The sequence below is a fragment of the Gorilla gorilla genome, chromosome 8 (genome assembly GCF_029281585.2).
Source record: "Gorilla gorilla gorilla isolate KB3781 chromosome 8, NHGRI_mGorGor1-v2.1_pri, whole genome shotgun sequence".
In the NCBI taxonomy this organism is placed as follows: Eukaryota; Metazoa; Chordata; class Mammalia; order Primates; family Hominidae; genus Gorilla; species Gorilla gorilla.
Window position 1 is genome coordinate 108,077,368 of NC_073232.2, and position 20,415 is coordinate 108,097,782.

General features: G+C 42.0%; 1 protein-coding gene across 20 annotated transcripts in view; it reads left to right on the plus strand.

Annotated features, from left to right (window-relative positions):
- ENTPD1 (ectonucleoside triphosphate diphosphohydrolase 1) overlaps positions 1-20,415 on the plus strand; it is a 190,993-nt gene that overhangs the window by 122,084 nt on the left and 48,494 nt on the right. For all 20 annotated transcript variants that reach the window (XM_055352595.2, XM_055352603.2, XM_055352592.2 and 17 more), the window contains one exon: positions 10,209-10,336. In XM_055352595.2, the coding sequence (XP_055208570.1) occupies positions 10,209-10,336 (128 nt within the window). The remainder of the gene's footprint in view (positions 1-10,208; positions 10,337-20,415) is intronic.

Consider the following 20,415-nt stretch of genomic DNA (forward strand, 5'->3'; position numbering starts at 1 on the left):
AACTTTTTTTGTCATTTTTTACTTTGATTTGTTAACTTACAGAAATACAATTTACAAATTTTGAAGAGAAGAGGAGACTTTATTTCTTATAAAAGGTTACAGCGTGCAGGATGGCCATTTTGACAGGTTGGGAAGTATAGCCTCCAGTCAGAAGCCAGAAACATACTTGGAGGGAGGGGCAAAGGGAACAGGAATTTACACAGAGCTGGTGGCCAAATATACATATTCAATAAGCTATAGAAGGAGTCATGAATATTTATGAAGGGAGAACCATCTGCATGTGTAATTGAGCCTTCTGCTTCTCCATGTTCAAAAAATGGTGGTGATCTTAGGTGGAGTTTTTGGCCCTCTGACATCAAAACATGAAGCAGAGGATGTGAAAACACTAGCTGCCTATTCTTCATAGACCGGCCAGAACCACCCCATAGTTAGTGGTCTCTTATCAGGCAGAAAAGATGGGGCAGCATCAGGGAGTCAGTTGATATCAGTGGTGGAGCCTTTTGAAAGGGCTGGTTTCTGTTAGGCCCTTGAGAAGGAAAGCCTACTCCTGGTTAGCAAGGGAGAGGGTCTGAGCCCCTCCTACCCTCCATTCCATCTTGGCCGAGAACGCAGTTTTCTAGGTTTCTCTGGGGTCCCCTTGGCCAAAAGATGGTCTGGTCAGTTGGGGGGCTTAGAATTTTATTTTGTATAGCTTATAGCACATTTTTCTATAGTAATATTTGTATGTAACCTCTAAATTTTGTACCTCATTGGTGCAAAAATAAGGCGGTATAAATGAGAGAGTTTATAAAGGCAAGGTATACAAGACAAGACTATAAGGCTAGGCACCCTGGTTGAGTCAGTTCACCCTGCTTCCACTATTATCCAACACTAGCGATGCATGGCCAATACAGATTTTCTTGCTTATTCTCACCATCTGCAAATAACCAAGGCTTGTTGACAAATGCAGCTGCTTTGAGAAAGGGTAGAGTCCCCAGGGCACAATTTTTCGATTTCAGATGTGGAAGAAGACTCGTTTAGTGGAAGCAATGTGCTTATTGCTGAGGCCATCAATACACCAGATTGTTACGCCTTTTGGCTGGGACACAGGGAATTCCTGTCTGCAGTGTCAGTGACATCACTTTGCCGGAAACAGCCTTCCTCCCTGCCAACCTACACTTAAACATGGGATTCCACATTGACCACAAAGGCCTATTATTCTCAATGCAATCTATGGGCAAAAGAATTTGAGGGAGGCTAGAAGGGGTGGGGGCAAGAGAGAATGGATGGTTTGGTTGGAGGAAGTGAGAAGAATCAGGGAAGAGGACTCCTTTGCTTCCTCATTTCCCACACATAGAGCCTCTGTCAGCATTTGATTTTTGCGATCATTAACATTTTTAGAGTCAGGTATAACCAAGTGCAAAGTCAGTTTTGTTAGTTACGTGCTGCTAATCTGAGAAGAGTGTGTTGCCCAAGAACTGTGGGTGGGGAGCCTCAGGTTGGCTGAATCTGATTTGCAGGAAGAGCTTGTTCTGCACCCCCACCCACATCTACACTATTTGGATGTCACCAAATAGGCTCTCCCCACCCAAAGCTGAATCTCAAGGGGTCACTCAGTATCAGCCAGGCTACATTGTTAAGATAAATGCAATTGTTTTCTAACTAAGAAGCTGTGAACTGAGAATAATTGGCTAATTAAAAGTTCAAAGAGTGGAAATAAAATAGCATTAAAAAGAGCCAGTAACTTCCTCTGACGTCTGTGGTTCAAGAGATCAGTGGAACAGGACATGGGTTATTTACTGAATTACCTTGTCTTTCTACCTTTCTTTTCATTCTCACCCCCACCCCTTCCCTTCCTTCTTATTTCCTGGCTCTATTTTCTTACCTGTCTCCCAACCCAATGTCCATCTTATTTTTCCTCCTTCTTTTTTGCCTTTTGCCCTTTAACTAACTGGTTATCATTGAGATCTTTAGGATCAAAGTTTGTCTTTAGCAGTTGTGTTTCTATTGATGTTTGTGCTGACTTCTTTAAGTAAAATATAGGCAGGAAAAAGCCCGCTAAATTAAACTGCTTTATCCTTGAATGTGACTCTGGATTGGTTAATTGGAGAAATATGGGGTTGGGGTAGAATAAGACCTTTCCATTTAGATAGAATTTTGGACTAGTGCTTTTGCATTGGGTCAGCTGAGAAAGAATAAAACTGAAAAATTTCTACGCGTCTCTAATGCAGGACAATGATTTAAGGCATTGAAGTGGAACTGAGACACTTGGATCAAATCCCTGTTCTGCCACGTGCAAGGTGCATGACTTGGGCAAGTCCCTTAAGCTTCCTGAGAAACACAATCTCAGCCTTTTGTCACTTAACTGTAAGCTTCTGACTGTCAGGGATGAGATTCATGATTTCAAAAGGTAGGACATTGGTGTCCTCAGTGAGAACAGTCCAGACAACCCTTCCAGCCAAATCCTCAATGTTGGTCACTTTTTATTTCTGGATAATGAGATTGGCTACCACATAACAGTACTGGTTGCACAGCCCAGACACTGTATGAGCCTCAGTCATGTATTGTAGGGTAGGGTGCTGGTTAAAAGCCTGGACCTTGAAGCCAGAATGCCCGTGTTTAATTCCTGGCCCTGTTACCAGTGGCAGCTATCTGAGTTACTGGCAGTGTATCCATACGGGTCTGCAGTAACCTCAATTCTTGCCTCATCAGAAGAAAGAATTTGAGGGATATAAAGTAGAAAAAGAGACTGAGTCAAGTTTCAGAGCAGGACTGGAAGTTTACTGAAAAGGCTTTAGAACAGGAAAGAAAGGAAAGAACCCTTGGAAGAGATCCAAGTGGGCAACTTGGAGAACAAACAACATGTTCAGCTGTGATCCTAGGACTTTATAGGCTGCCATCTTGAGCCCTTTTCCCGTGATTCTTCCCTTAGGGTGGGCTGCCTGCACGCACAGTGCCCTCCTTACCTCCTTGAGCACACAGTGTGTTTAGGAAGTTGTGTGCATGCTCATCTGAGGCTTTCTTTCCTTTTCCGGTGGAGTGCTCCCAGCAAGTCATCTTCCACCTTTTGTCTCTTAATGTGCATGCCCAGGAAGTTGCTTCTCCCTGGTGCTTGAATTCAATTAACACTTTAATGTTACAGCTGTGGATCAGCAGATTTTCTCTCCCTGGCTCCAGCTGCCAAATTATCATTTTTAGAGAGGCAATGTGATAATTGTCAAACCATCACCTGACATTTCTAGTTGGTGGGGGAGAAGAGCCCTTTCCTGCCATGTCTGTCTAACTACATGTAACAGCGCAACATTTACATCAGTGTAACTTTGGGAAGTTACTTAATCTCTCTGTGACTCAGTTTCCTCATCTGTAAACTAACAATAATGATAATTATAATAGTGACTGTGAGTGTGACTTTATTTGGAAATATAGTAGGGTGTTCAGAGATGCAATTAAGCTAAGGATCTTGAGATGAAATCATCTTGAATTTAGGGTGGGCCCTAAATCTGATGACTGGTGTCCTTATGAGAGAAAGGAGAAGGAAACTTGACACAAAGAGCAACAGGGGGAAAGGCCATGTGAAGACAGAGGTGGAGATTGGAGTGATGCAGCCACAAGCCAAGGAATGCTAAGAAGCTGAAAAAGACAAGAAAGACATCTTCTCCAGAACTTTCAAAGGGAGCATGCCCCTGCTGATACCTTAACTTTTGGACTTCTGGCCTCCAGATTTATGAAAGAATACATTTCTGTTTGAAGCCAGCAAGTTCATGGTAACTTGTTGTGGCAGCCCTAAAAAACTAATACAGATTTTATAGAGAAGATGATAGTATTACGTGCACCTTATAGGATCGTAGTAAAGGCTAAATTAATGGCTGCATTTAAAGTGCTAAGAGTAGAATCTGGACTATAGTAAGAACTCTTTAGTGTAGGCTATGACGTGTTGTTAGCTCATTGAACCTTACATAGCAACCCTATGAAGCAGATACTATTGTGACTCCCATTCTGCCCATGAGGAAATGGAGGCTTACAGAGACTAAGCAAAGGTAAGCTTATCTGAACTCTGCTCTAGCTTGAACCATCCCCCAGAAGTCTGCGGAGTTTGACTAACTGCTGATGGATCCTGATGATTGTTGGCTTGGTGACCCTTCCTGATGATGGTCTCTCAGAAAAGACTCTCCAGTGCTGAGCCATTAAGAAGTCTAGAAGGCATTGAGAAGGCTGTCTCATGTGATTATGTTTACTCCTCCTGGATGCGTCTGCCCAGACCTGGTTTTGGCACAAGCTCTGCTCTGATGGAGCCAGGCTCTGTCCACACTTGGCTGTGTGGCCTGACCTCATTTGAGTAGCCTCAGCACATCATTACCACAAGAGGCAGGGATGTGCCACCCTAAAAGGCCACACCCTCTGTCTCCAGTGACTTCAACAGCCCCCAGTGGTTCCTTGTTCACCCCTAAGTTGCTGAGCACAGATTATATGAATGACTTTAGAAGTAAGTCACATCACTCAGAATAAGGCAAAGCCCTCACTAGTGCCCTCAAGGCCTTATGAGCAGGGGACCCCATTGATCCTCTGACCAGTTCCTACTACTCTCCCCTCAGGGCCTTTCTGTGTACAGTTCCAGATGCTGTAAAGCTCTTGCCTCAGAGGTATGCAGGCTTTCTCCCTGTGATAGAAATCACCTTCTCAGGCCAGTCCTAATCACTGCATCCTTCCTTTTTACCTTCCTTGCTTTTTCTTCCTCCTCAGCACTTAAAATTATGTAATACACTGTAAATTTTATTTGTTTATCTTGCTTATTGTATTTTTCTCCCAACTAGAATATAAGCACCATGAGGATAGGGACATTTCTCACTTTGGGTTATTGCTGTAGCTCAGAGCCTAGGGCAGGTCTAGTTCATAGTAATAATGTGTTCAATAAGTAATTATTGAGTGACCAATTGAAAAAATGAATGAGGCATAGTCCCCTCTCCAACAACTATAGCACTCCCAAACTGAAATGGTTCAAGCTATATCTAGAGGTAGCACATGAAAAGGACTACTGACATAACTGAGCTTTGTAGAGTATAGGGGGAGCATAGCTTCCAACTGAGCTTGATTTTGAAGGAGACAAAAAGACTTGGAGAATGAGGGGAATGGAATTACAAATGAAGGCAGTCCCACACTGAAAAAAGTTCAGAGAATCCAAAATTCATTCATTCATTCATTCATTCATTCATTCATTCATACAACATGGGATATACCAATGAACAAGCCAGAAAAAAGTCCCTGCCCTAAGGAGCTTACATTCTAGTAGTCATAATGTCAAGAATTCTCATCTTGGACCCAAACAGATCTGTTGGTTGGAATGGTAAAATGAGAAGGGCTGAAATTTCTGAAGGGCTTGGAGGTCTAGGTAGACCAGTGTAGCTTTCATCTGGCACACAGCAGGACATAGGTTCTTGATAAGGTAGAGTCTTAGGAACGTCAATTGTGGAAGATTTCTATAGCCACATGAAGGAGGGATTCTGATAGGGAAGAGAATTAGGAAGTGTGGGAGTCACCAGAAAGGGCCATTGTAGAAGATCAGATATGAGGTAAGGGTGACTGGAATCAGGGGATGTGGATATCACTACAGAAGAAGGTGGGTCTAAGGGGCTTGGGATGAAATAACTGAGAGAGGATCTTCAAGCCCCTGAGTGTGAGAACAACCTACATATGTATCCTCAAGAAGAGTTCCCTGATGGAGAAGAAGGAAGGTAGCAGGGGTGGTGTGGAGACTTTGACTCTGTGAGTTGGAGGAATGACAACGCCAGATTAGGACCAGTCTTCTGAGCTTCAGTGATTGTTCCATCATTAGGCTATGTAAACACAGGAAGGACCACAACATTCCTTGGATGTTTGCTCACCAATGCTTGTCCACATTTGCTGTTTTGTTCTCTATATGACAAGAAAAGTTTAGTCCAGATGTGACTCATAACAAATTGGAAACAATTTGAATCTAGTCAGTCACATTGGATCTGCAAAGCAAAACTTGTTTTTGCCTGAAATCCACCACATCTGTCAACACCCCAAATCTGTTTATTAATGGAGTAAAATTTTAAGATGTTATATTTTTGTTATCACAGAGTAGCAATGCTGGGATTTCTCTGTACAACAGAATTTTGACTATGGACAAAATTAAATAATTTGTTTGTTTGTTTTGGAGACAAGATCTCACTCTGTTGCCCAGGCTAGAGTGCAGTGGTGTGATCTTGGCTCACTACAACCTTGGTGTCCTGGGCTCAAGCAATCCTCTCACCTCAGCCTCCCAAATAGCTGGGACTACAGGCATATGCCACCACGCCTGGCTAATTTTTGTATTTTTTTTTGTAGGACAGATTTTCACCATGTTACCCCCCAGTCTCAAACTCCTGGACTCAAGTGATCCACCCACCTTTGCCTCCCAAAGTGCTGAGATTACAGGTGTGAGCCACTGCACCCTGCCGACATTAAATAATTTTGATTTTCACCTTAGTATGATTATAACAGGACATCATGATGGCTGTTTCTATAAGAATCAAAAGAACCTTTGCTTCCTTCGATTCTTATAAAAGTCTTGAAGGTATTTTTCCTCTGACACAGCTAATTGGCTTGAAATCACCCTGTGTTTTTTCAAAGCTTGGGTTTCCTTCAGTTTTATCTCTCTGTCAGGTGAAGAGTTGAAGTTAATATTACCTTGCTCTCTCACTTTAAGCCGAAAATTCCCCTCCCTTGTCACATCACATGAAAACAAAAAAATGCAAAGGAAGTGGCCGTCTTAAATTCTCCAGTACAGTAAGCCAATTCAAAGGGAAAACAATGACAACACTTTGCCATTGGATATTTTGGTAAAATCATTTGTTGAAATTCTGTTTCGAAATACCATTTCACATTGTATGACAGAAACCACATTTCTGTTATCCACAAGGCAAATTAAGGGCTTTTCAGGGGGAAGACAATCAATGTGAATTTTCCATAATAGAGCTTGACTGTGGCAGTCATGGGATCTGAAAGCACTCTGGGGGTCTAAGAAGAAGGGGCAGTTACCTAAGTAATTCTCTTTTTATGAACACATCCAAGATATGTCAACCTGCACCCCACCTCTAGCACCTCTTCTTTGGCACCACTTCTGAGATGACTCTCCTGCTTCCTGGATGTGGTCAGGGCTTTTGAAAACTGGCTGACATATAGTCCATGGAAGATAGCATTTTAATGACTGCTCTCTGGGTAATGTAGTCAGTTACATGAAAAACAAACTTAACCATTGTGGGTTCTTTTGGTAATAAAAACATTTGAAAAATCATGTATGAAAAATTCCTAAATTTTCTCTCTGACCTAAAAATCTTTTTCTTCTTATATCTTTAATAAGAAATAAGAGTAGGATGAAAGGCTTGCATATATTCTGGTAACCTGGATATCATTGCAAAAGCTGGGAAAATGTGGAAAAGTGTACATCTAACTCCTCAATGACAAGAAGAAGTTAGTAAACTTTCTCGTTAGGAAAAGGAAGAAATAATTATAGTCACATCAAGTTGGTTCCCACCTCTGGGTTCTTGCAGTTTCTGTTCCTTCTTCCTCTTATGTTCTTACTCCCTCTCCAGGCTGGTGTTTTCTCCTCAAATGTCACCTTCAAGGTCTCGGCTCAAGTGTCATCTTCTGAGAGAGGCTTTCTTGACCCTCAATCTGATACCTTTCCCTTCATTCCCAATTCTACCGCAAGTCACTCTATCACGTTCCTTGGTTTGAGTTTCTTCTTAGCACATATTGTGACCTGAAATCACCTATTTATGTGCTGCTTTTCTGGTTTATCTGTCTTGCTAACTAGATTGTAAATTCCAAAGAGCAGGGGCCTTATCAGTTTTTCTTTTTTTATTGTAGTAACTTGGATGCTAAGAATAGTGCCTGAAATGGCCATGGAAGGAAAATGAGATTGCAAGATTGTCATATTTACAAAAACAAAAGAAGTTAACAAGTAGACCTTGTTGAATAGCTTGAGGGAGTAAAACATTCAAAATTTTATTATGGTAGAAACATTGCTACAGTTTGTTTGTTGTTATATTTATAATTGGTTGTTTTATTTATAATTGCTTATCTAAAGGACATGCTGCTTAGGGCTGTGTTTGTCAACATCACAACGTTGGGAACCAAAGTGGGGTGCCCTTAGAGGGTTCTTTTCCAGATTCCAGAACACTGGCATCAAAGAGGACATCTCCCCCATACCAGTTTTATCCAGACGTTTTAGCTTCAAGTAGTTAAAATCCTGACTCTAATTGGGTCAAAGAATAAGTTTTATGGAAGGATGAGCTCAGCATTTGTTGATTTAGCAGCTTAAAATGCCATCAAGGACTCACGTTCTCTACATCTCTCTGCTCTGCCATCATTGGATGCCATCCCTTCCAGGCAAGACAATGTTTGAGGATGAAGAGAGAATGTTTTCTTTTTTCCCTAGACTTGCCCCAGAAGACTTCCTCCAGGGTCACATGGGCCATAATTAGGTGGCATACTCATTATTAAACCAGTCACTGGTGAGGGAATGAAATTACACAGACAAGTCCATCCCTGAGCTTGGGGGAAAGGCAAGCATCTGAACAAAATGGAGGTTCTTTTGGGAAGGGAGAAGCAGGGAAGTGCTGTATATTTCATCTGCTCTTCCTTGTTTGGAAGCAATAGATAATGATGTTGCTAAAACTTTTTCTCCTAAATTTTGTATTGTTTGGTATGATGGGTAAAGACTGCCTCAAGATTCTGGGGATTGAGGTGGATTGGAGACCCATACCTTAATCCAAGCTTAGACTTGGATTAAGTTTAAGCTTCTGCTCAAGAGCTTCAGAGAGAGCTCCCATTTCAGTGCCCAGCCAGCTTCTACGTTTGGGAATAGTTTGGGGAGTTGAGACAGGAGCAGGTTGAGTTGTCAAAATGGAGGGAATGGTGCAACCATTTCATTTCCTGTTCACTTCCTCTATGCAGTCTGTTTACATCTGACCAAAGTAGCTTTTGCCTTTTTTTTTTTTTTTTTTTTTGAGAGGGAGTTTTGCTCTGTCTCCAGGCTAGAGCACAGTGGTGCGATCTTGGCTCACAGCAACCTCCGCCTCCTGGGTTCAAGTGATTCTTCTGCCTCAGCCTCCTGAGTAGCTGGGATGGCAGGTGGACGCCACCATGCCCATCTAATTTTTGTATTTTTAGTAGAGACGGGGTTTCACCATGTTGGCCAGGATAGTCTCGATCTGTTGACCTCGTGATCCACCTGCCTCAGCCTCCCAAAGTGCTGGGATTACAAGCGTGAGCCACGGCACCCGTTTTTGGTTATTATTTTTTCGAGATGGAGTCTTGTTCTGTCGCCCAGCCTGGAGTGCAGTGGTGCGATCTTGGCTCACCGCAACCTCTGCCTCCAGGGTTCAAGCGATTCTCCTGCCTCAGCCTCCCGAGTAGCTGGGATTACAGGTGCCCACCACCATGCCTGGCTAATTTTTGTATTTTTAGTAGAGATGGTGTTTCACCATATTGACCTGGCTGGTCTTGAACTGCTGGCCTTGAGATCCATCTGCCTCAGCCTCCCAAAGTGCTGGGACTACAGGTGTGAGCTGCCGTGTCCGGCCACTTTTGCCTTTTATATAATTCTACTATTGGAGCTTTTCTAATGTCCCATGACAGAATGAGACTAAAGACGAAATAAATAAGATAATATGAATTATGATCCAAAATGTTCAAGACTCCTCAGCCTCTATGCCATTACCAATTGCTTACTATGTAAGGGTGGTTTAAATGGAAGGGGTATATATGTCAAGCCAGGAAATGTCATGGAATAGTGGGATTTGTTGTTTGATGATACATTCTTAATACTTTTTAACATCATAAACATTTTGTGGTAGATTTCAAAAATGAGGAGGGGTATTCTTGTTTTTTGTTATTTGTTACTTCTACCTTGATAGATCTGTGTGAACTGTTAAACAGCCAATTTGGGGCTCTTCTCACTCCTCATTCCATATCTGATCACTGACCTAGTTTTGTCCTTGCCACAGACACTAACTCAGTCTTGGCCTTTGTCAAAGTACAAACAAATCCTTTTGTTCTTGAATTATTTCCCAATTACTTTGTAAGTACCTCATTGATAAAAAAGATTGGCTTTTAATCTGTCTCTGATGTCTCCAGGTAGCCATTACAAGACCAGACAGAAAGGGGAGGAAAATCAGTGTTTTTGATTTCTTGTTGGTATTTTTTTCTTCTGCTTTTGGTTTTAGAGTCTAACGTGAAGACATTTTGCTCCAAGAATATCCTAGCCATCCTTGGCTTCTCCTCTATCATAGCTGTGATAGCTTTGCTTGCTGTGGGGTTGACCCAGAACAAAGCATTGCCAGAAAACGTTAAGGTAAGTCAAATATGTGTGTGTGTTTGTGTGTGTAAGAGGGGATCTGGGTGGGACAGGGTGAGGAGGGTTAAGGTATATAGAGCATAGGGGACGAGTTGAGGTTCTAACAGCCCAGGAACAAGTCAATTTCCACTGGATTAGGGGAGTAAAATGGAAATAGATGCTCATTCTAGAAGAGTAAATGCCTTGAATCATTAGTGGTGGGAAGTTAATTGCCTTTATGATTGTTTAGTAAACTCATTAAATTGATACGCTAGCAGAGATGAATGCTTTATTCACCTTATCCAGATCTGTGTAATACTATGCCAAGATTCTATATTCTAGTGTATTTCCACTTCTTCATCATGGGTGAATCACAATACTGCACTTTGTTCTTTTTACTTCATTATTATCACTATCACCAAAACAATAACGTTTATTATATAACTCTGTATAAAGTACTTTGGAAGTCAGAGATTGAGGAGAAGACATGTTTCTTATCTCTAGATATAGTAAAGAATCAACAAAATCAATAAAAGCAAATCAGAAAACATATACATGTATCAGGTATAGTCATTTGAAATGAATTCATGGATAGGCAGATTTCTTGTGACATTTCTACATTTGAACAACTAGTTAATATCATTAAAGATCATTAGGATCATTAACTTTAATTTATTTATGTTTTCTTTCCAGTTCATCAAAGTAAAATTTCAGACATGAATATCTCACAAGTACTTTGTAATATGGTCATTATATTTTTTAATCTGTTAATTAAAAAGCATGTGGTAAATAAAAATTTATACTATAAATACACCATTTTAAACTTTCACTGAAATTATAGTCGACAAATATATAAGGTCCCAGATGATACCAATATGCTAATAAGCATGTATGTACACATGGGCAGTAATATATCTAGAAGTTAACTTGACCATGGAGGCCTGGGAATACATGTGTAGAAGTATATTCTCTTGTATTTGAAGATGCTGAATGGGAGCCTGGAAGGATGGTTGCGTATGCCAGGCCTCTGAAACTTTTGCCATCCACCCAAATCACTGTATAGCAGAGGCGTGGGTGTCACACTGGCATCTTTTTGTCAAGTTCAACCCAGTGGTGCTGTGTACAGCAGTCCCTTTGTCAAGACAGAAGGCTGATACTATCTCATTGTTAAGGGTCGCTTGCCTTTTAATGTTGACTGATGTTGTTTCCTTGGCAAAACTTCACTCACAGTTGAAGCCTCATGGCATCTTGGTTCCATTATTTGTTTACCAGCTCCAAAAATACATGGTTGCCTTCTTAATTTGACCTTTTTACATGTTCAGTATTGCATCATTGGAGAGAGGGATGCCTAGGAGGCAAAATCCATGACAAAACTTGAGTTATGTTCCCAAGAATATGTGTGGTCATGGACGACCTTCCCTCATTCACAGTGGTCTCCTTTAAGTCTCTTGTGCTTCTGCATTGTTATATGGGCCTGGCAAAATGGAACAAGGTCTTTGGCATTCTTTAAATAAAAGGTAGGAGTATTGAAGAGCAGTCATTGGCATCTGAAGTGAATCTTTTTAATAATATCACTGATTTATTTTATACAAAGATAGTTTTATATATGCAAACTAGCCATTTGTTGAGGTTATACAATAATTTTAGTAAGATTCCTGACATATATTGGGGGCAAAATATTTCAGGAACTTGTATTCTGGTGATGGCTTTAAACCAGATGTGCTGTCCAGTTTGATAGCCACTAGCAACATGCAGCTCTTTACGCTTGTCGATTAAAATTAAATAAAATTAAAAATTCTGTCCCTCTGTTGCACTAGCCACATTTCAAGTGCTCAATAGCCACACATGGCTGGTGGCTACTGTATTGGACAACACAGATATAGAATATTGCCTTGCTGTAGAAAGTTCTATTGGACATTGCCACTTTAAAGCATACTCTTGAATGATAACTCTGAAGTCATTCAAAACTAAGTTTAATGAATAGGGTGTATGATAAAACATTTTATAAAATCTAGAATAAGAAACAAAAAAACTTTTTTTCTTGCATGGTTTGGAAACTAGTACCAGGATCATCCCAAATATCATGGGCTACTAAACTGGTTTGAGTAGTTTATTGAAATAAATGTATTTGCTTCCAAAAATGACCATTTTAAAGATAACACTTATTTGGATATTTGTACTGATACATGTTTTTTTGTTTGTTTGTTTGTTTTTTGTTTCTTTGTTTGGGGTTTTTGTTTGTTTGTTTCTTTTTCGAGACGGAGTCTCGCTCTGTCGCCCAGGCTGGAGTGCAGTGGCACGATCTCGGCTCACTGAAAGCTCCACCTCCTGGGTTCACGTCGTTCTCCTGCCTCAGCCTCCCAAGTAGCTGGGACTACAGGTGCCCGCCATCACACCCGGCTAATTTTTTTGTATTTTTAGTAGAGACGGGGTTTCACCATGTTAGCCAGGATAGTCTCGATCTCCTGACCTTGTGATCTGCCTGCCTCAGCCTCCCAGAGTGCTGGGATTACAGGCGTGAGCCACCGTGCCCGGCTGATACATGTGTTTTGAGAGCACACAATGACATGACTTTATGACCATACTTCATTCAGCAGTTCTTCATTCATTTTTTATAAATTTATGCATCAACAATTATTTATTACACTCCAGCCTGGCTGACAGAGTAAGACTCTGTCTCAAAGAAAGTAAAATAAAAAATATTCATTGTCTGTGTTAGGCACTGGGCTACACAATAGGGAAGCCAGTATATAGATATGACTGAGCTTACCATCTGGGGAAGCAAACATATTTAATAACACAAATTATTAATTGTAATTGTGATAAATTGCCACCAAATGAAAGTTTTGGGGCCAGGCAAGTCTTCCCTGAAAAAATGATACTAAAATAATATCTGAAGAATGATTGGAAGTTAGCTGGGAAAGACGTAGGTAAAGGGTAGTCCAGGCAGGGCCGAGCACGGTGGCTCATGCCTGTAATCCCAGCAGTTTGGGAGGCCGAGGTGGGCAGATTGCCTGAGCTCAGGAGCTTGAGACCACCCTGGGCAACATGGTGAAACCCCATCTCTACTAAAATACAAAAAATTAGCTTGGTATGGTGGCGCGTACTTGTAATCCTAGCTACTCGGGAAGCTGAGGTGCGAGAATCACTTGGGCCCCAGAGGCGGAGGTTGCAGTGAGCCAAGATCTGCCACTGCACTCTAGCTTGGGCTACAGAGTGAGACTCCAACTCAAAAAAAAAAAAAAAAAAAAATTCCAGGCAGAAGGAAAGCAGGTGCAAGAGTCCTGAAACAAGAAGGAGTTGGATATCTCCTAGGAACTAGTTGGAGAGCAGGAGTGGGCCACGTGTTATATAAAGATGGGGAGGTACGTGGTGCAGGCCCTGCAAGACAGGTTAAGGATTTCAGTTTTAATCCTAAGAGTAGTGGGAAGCTAGTGGTATGATCAGATTTGTTTTTGCAAAGATCACTCTGATTTCAATGAATTAGAGGAGGATGAGATGTAGGAGGATACCATGAAGAGGCTACAAGAAAAATGTGGAAGGAGGGGGAGCCTTTGGGTTCAGTTTTTGAAGAATTGTTTTGAGTGTTGGAAAGCCAATGGGAAATGTCAAGAAAGCAGTTGGAAAATCAGATTTGGACCTTTCTTTTCTAAGCAGATATCTACTGCTGTGCTCAATAAAAATATAAAACAAGCCAAATTTTAAATTTTCAAAGAGCTACATTTTAGAAAGTAGAAGAAAAGAGGTGAAATTAATTTTAATAATATATTTTATGTGGCCCAATGCATCCAAAATATTATCTCAACATTTCATCAAAATAAATAATTGTTGGCTGGGCGCGGTGGCTCACACTTGTAATCCCAGCACTTTGGGAGGCTGAGGCGGGTGGATCACGAGGTCAGGAGTTCAAGACCAGCCTGGCCAACATAGTGAAATCCCGTCTCTACTAAAAATACAAAAAAAATTAGCCGGGCGTGGTGGTGGGCACCTGTAGTCCCAACTACTTGGGAGGCTGAGGCAGGAGAATCCCTTGAACCTGGGAGGTGAAGGTTGCAGTGAGCCAAGATCACGCCACTACACTCTAGCCTGGGTGACACAGCAAGACTCTGTCTCAAAAAAAAAAAAAATTCGTTTTTGTTTTGTTTTGTTTGTTTTTTGAGACGGAGTTTTGCTCTGTAGCACAGGCTGGAGTGCAGTGGTGCGATCTCAGCTCACTACAACCTCTGCCTCTCGGGTTCAAGCAATTCTCCTGCCTCAGCCTCCTGAGTAGCTGGGACTACAGGCATGTGCCACCATGCCCAGCTAATTTTTGTATTTAGTAGAGACGGGGTTTCACCATGTTGGCCAGGATGGTCTCCATCTCTTGACCTCAGGATCTGCCCACCTTGGCCTCCCAAAGTGTTGGGATTACAGGCATGAGCCACCACTATGCCCGGCCAAGAAAAAATTGTTAATGAGATATGTTACATTCTTTTTTCATACTATCTTCAAATTTTAGCTTATGGCATATCTCAATTCCAACTAGTCACATTTCAAGTGCTCAATTGACAGCTATTTGTTACCCTGGTTAAATAGCACAGGCCTAGATTAAAGCTATGTCTCTGATGGCATTGATTGACTGAAGCCTTAGAAATGGATGAGGTCATCTAGGATGGGGTTATAAAATGAGAAGAGAGTCAAGGTCCAAGTCCTGAGAAGCTCTATCATTTAAAGCAGGGGTCCCCAACCCCCAGGCCATGGACCAGTACAGCAGGAGGTGAGCAGCAGGCGAGCGAGCAAAGCTTCTTCTGTATTTACAGCTGCTCCCCATCGTCCACATTACTGCCTGAGCTCCATCTCCTGTCAGATTAGTGCCAGCATTAGATTCTTACAGGACCACGAACCCTATTGCGAATTGCACATATGTAGGATCGGGATTGCGTGTTCCTTGTGAGAATCTAATGCCGGATGATCTGTCACTGTCTCCCGTTACCCCCATATGGGACTGTCTAGTTGCAGGAAAACAAGCTCAGGGCTCCTATTGATTCTACATTATGGTGAGTTGTGTAATTATTTCATTATGTATTACAATGTAATAAAAATAGAAATAAGGTAGTTCACAATAAGTGTAATGCACTTGAATCATCCCAAAACCATTTCCCCCTCCTCACCACCTCTGGGTCTGTGGAAAAATTGTCCTCCAAGAAACTGGTCCCTGGTGTCAAAAAGGTTGGAGACCACTGATTTAAAGGGTGAAGAGGGAAAGAATTCCTCCTAAAGCATAATGATAACATTATTTAGTGCTTTGCAGTTATAAATCATTTCCACATGCATTTCCATTTCTTCTTCCCGTGAATACTGTGAATAATGGAAGGTTATCCCCATTTTTTTTTTTTTTTTTGAGACGGAGTTTTGCTCTTGTTGCCCAGGCTGGAGCGCAGTGGCATGATCTCGGCTCACCGCAATCTCTGCCTCCCAGGTTCAAGCAATTCTCCTGCCTCAGCCTGCTGAGTAGCTAGGATTATAGGCACACGCCACCACACCCGGCTAATTTTTGTATTTTTACTAGAGACGGGGTTTCTCCATGTTGGTCAGGCTGGTCTTGAACTCCCGACCTCAGTTGATCCGCCTGCCTCGGCCTCCCAAAGTGCTGGGATTACAGGCATGAGCCATCGCGCCTGGCCATCCCCATTTTATAGATAACAAAATCAAAGCCTTAGATGTTCTCTCACCCAAGGCAGAGGGGGAGCTAAAACTAGAATCCAGTTTTCTGATCCAAAGACTAATGTTCTTTCCATTTGTCTTAGTGAGTTTTTCCAAACAGTACATCCTATTAACAGAAATTGCATGCAGGATGTTTATTTTGGGAAGTGATTCCAAGGAAACAAGGAAGGAGGGAAAGAGAGAGTTAGGAGCAAATTACCACATTGGGCCACTGAGGCTTGATCCTCCCAGGGACCCTCTCAAGAGCTGTGGAGAGTGAACTTTAGAATTGTCTGCCCTGGGGATTTATCCCCTGGTTCTCATTATCTGTTGGTCAAGGGTTGCTCCCATCTGGTGTTAAGTCCCTGTCACTTCCAGGTTTGCACGTGTGTCAGAGGGGCCATGTGGGTACCACAGGTGACAACTTAGGCAGCAGGAGAGAAGCTGCTGGGCAGAAATAGAGAGATAAGGAGATACTGCTGGGGCTGGAGTAAAAAGTTGGCCAAGATGTAAAATGGTCACAAGAGGTATCTGAAGTATCATTGCACCTCCTGATTTTTGTGGAGGTGAGGGTTCTTCGTACAAATAATTTCAATATAATAGAGATATATTCATGCAGAGACAGTGCTATGGAAGCCCAGAGAAAGAAGCTGCTAATTGTGCCTGTTTACATGGAGGCTTCACAGAGAAGGTAGCCTTGGAGCTGAGTCTTAAGTGCTATGGCTTGAATGTTTGATCCCTCCAAAACTCATGTTGAAACTTAATCCCCAGTATAATAGTATTAAGAGGCAGGGCCTTTAAGAGGTGGTGGGTCATGAGGGCTCTGACCTCATGAACGGATTAATCCATTCATGGATAAATGGATTGAGTTATCACAGGGTGGGTTAGTTATTATTAGAATAAGTCTGTTTTAAAAGCTAGTTTGGCTCTCAGTATGCCCCCTTTGCCATGTGATGCCCTGTGCCACCTCGGGACTCTGCAGAGAGTCCCCACCAGCAAGAAGGCCCTCCTGAGATGTTGCCTCTTGACCTTGGACTTCATAGCTTCTAGAACTGTAAGAAATACATTTATTTTTTAAATAAATTACCCAGTATCAAGTATTCAGTGATAGCAACAGAGAATGGACTAAGACAAATGGTAAGGAGTTTTCTAGAAAGTGGGATAGGACATGTTCCAGACAAAGATTATATCATGTGTTGAAGAGTGACAGCTTGAAATCATATGCAATCCCTGGGGAATCAGCAGCTCAGTATGGTTAGATTGTTGAATATGGGGGCAGGAAGGAGAGGTGGAAGAGGAGGTCCAAGTCTGAGCTTAGTATTTTTGGCTTAAAAGTGGGCATCTCATCCATTAAACTGCAGTGGTGTTCAAGCTTGGATCCATGTTAGAAGCACCTGAGGAGCTTTTCAAAAATATGGCTGGGCCCCATATCAGGTCAATTAAATCATCTTTGGAGGTTACAGTTAAATAAAAATGGTTCAAAATATTGTAGATCACCGGGCGTGGTGGCTCACTCCTGTAATCCCAGCATTTTGGGAGGCTGAGGCCGGCAGATCACTTGAGGTCAGGAGTTCGACACCAGCCTGGCCAACATGGTGAATAGTCTCTACTAAAAATACAAAAATTAGCTGGACATGTTGTCAGGTGCCTGTAATCCCAGCTACTTGGGAGGCTGAGGCAAGAGAATTGCTTGAACCCGGGAGGCAGAGGTTGCAGTGAGCTGAGATCACGCCACTGCACTCCAGCCTGGGCAACAGAGCGAGACTCTGTCTCAAAAAAAAGAAAAAAAAGCCCAGGGACTGATACGTTCTAAAATCTTCCATGTGATTCTAATGAGTAGTTTTGATTGAAGACCACTGCTTTGAAGGGTTTCATACAAGGAAGTGATGCCCAGATTTGTGTTCCCAAGATTCCTTTTGGCTGGAGAGCAGATTAGAGGAGAGACCAGTTAGCATGCTCCTGCCATGGTCTAGGCAAGGCAGGCGAGGCCAGAATTAAGGCATTGTCTGTGGGGTAAGGGGAGGGGATAATGTGAAAGACACTTGGGTTGACCAGATCTTTGTGACAAAATTCCTTTGAGGACCTTTTAAGATTAAGATGGAACAGGTACCTTGGGACGGTTAATGCTGAGAGAAACTCCGAATGCTTCTGTTTAAAGAGGGTGGTGGCCACAAGCCTCTGTTGGTGCAACTTCATACATGGGAAGACTTTCAGCTGTCCTGTACTCACTTCCTCTGATTTGTCATCCCTGTCCTCTTGCAGGGATCATTATTCTGCCTGCCTAGAGTACAACACAACATGGGCCATGGACTCACACTGCCTTGGGTTTGAATCTTCGCTGTGCTCTTAGGGTCACAGGAGTTAACCTCTCTAAGCCTTAGTTTCTCCACTTATATGATGGAACTGATGCTTCTTCTCTTGTAAGATTACTGTGAGAATTCAGTGGGATAAAGTACATGCAAATATGAGTCCAGAGCAGAAGGCCTGGCCCACTGCAGACACTCAGTGATTGATAACTCATGTCTTATCATTTTTGCAGCTTACCTGCCTTAGTGACAAATTGACAGTTATCTTTATTTTATTCCCACTGTTCCCCATCTGACTTGCCCTTGTCTAGCCCATTTCAGGTCAGCCCACCCATGCTGATGATCCAGTCTTGTCATCTTCCTGCCTGACCTAGTTTGGGTTCAGCCCTGCTGGGGAGATAGTGCCCTCATGCCTGGGCCACATGTGGCATAACACAGCAAGAACTCTTTATTGTTCTGAAATGTTTACTTGCCCAGCTACCTAAAAGGTTATAAGCACATTGAGGACAGGGAATGGATTTCATTTATCTTTGTTTGCATTTTATTTATTCATTGACTCCATTCATTCATTTAACAAATAGCCATTGAACATCAACTCTATTGTAGGCCCTGGCATATATTAGTGAGCAAGATGGGCAAACTTATTATACCCTTGTTTTGAACTTACAGTATAATGAGGGAGATAATCATTAATCAAATAATCATAAAATAAATGTTAAATTACAGCCAGCACAACATCTGATTTGGGTAGTTGCTCCAGAGAAGTTTGCTGACTCTGAATAGAGTAAGCACCTTGAACAGATAAAACCGTTCCCTCCTTGTATGTGAAGAACCCAGGACCAACCTGGTAGCCAGGCAGTGTCAGTGAGGGAAGCAGACCTCTGCCTCAGAGTTCTCTAGAGATCCTAGTTCCCCACTCTTACCCTCAGAGCCTTCTCAGTTTGAACCTCCAGAGTGCAGGGCCTCAGAAGCTACATGTGTTAGCAGGCATCCTGGGGTGTTCTCATGCCACTGAAGTCTGTGAACCACTGCCTGTGAGACACAATGAGAACTTAAAAAAAAATAGCCTTAATGAACTGAAGAGTCATTAGCTGTACCCAAGACTCCCCCTGGGAAAGTACCTTTGTTCTGGTGGACCTAGGTGGGGCGGTAGCTTTGACGTCTGCTTGGTTCCCCACTTCCTTGTCTACTCATAACTGAACAGTGGCAGTTAGTGGTTGTCAGATATTCCTTTTAGCACAAACATTCCACATTTCGGCACACACTGAGTCTCTGTCACACAAGCACCAGACTGACCCAATGCCAAACAATTAGCCTTCATTAAACGCTGCCTCTTCTGTGAATGCAGGCTCAGGGACCAGACCACTTTGATTTTAATCCCAGATATGCTACTTTCTAGCCGAGACTTTGGGCAAGAAATTCTCTCTATGCCTCCCCTTATATGTAAAATCAAGATAGTAATAGTACCTACTTAGAATATGGTTGTGAGAATTAAATGGAATAATACAAGTGACTTAATTGTCAGAGTGATGAACACATCAGAGGTCCTCAATGGAGACTACCTGCTTTAATGAAGATATGTCCTATGGAAGGCCCTTAGCTATTAGTGTATTATGGTCACTGAACCAGTACTCTGCAGGATTTCCAGCTTCTGTTAAAGGGTAATGACCTTTCCTCATGCATCTGCTTTTTCAAAATGAACAAAAGTGCTGTTCTTAGATAAGCATTTGTGATTTTATCTTTTTATGGAGACTTTGGAAAGATTTGCTCTGATTTCCAACCTCGAATACGCTTGGAAATATCTGTATTATTTTTACTCTATTGGATTTTAATGTGTGTTTTAGAAAACAACATCTGCAGATAGATGGTGTTGCACAACAATATGAATATCCTTAATACCACAAAACTGCACTTAAAAATGGTTACAATGGTAACTTTTATGTTATGTGTGTTTTACAGCAATTAAAAAATAAGACAATAACAGAACTGTGGTTTGTATTAAAGATCTAGTAACTCTAATTAAAGAAAAAGGAAAGGAAGAAAATGGTCTCTAAATGTTTATAGGCCCTACTAGCATCTCTGTAGCTAATCTGGTTTGTTTATAGAGTA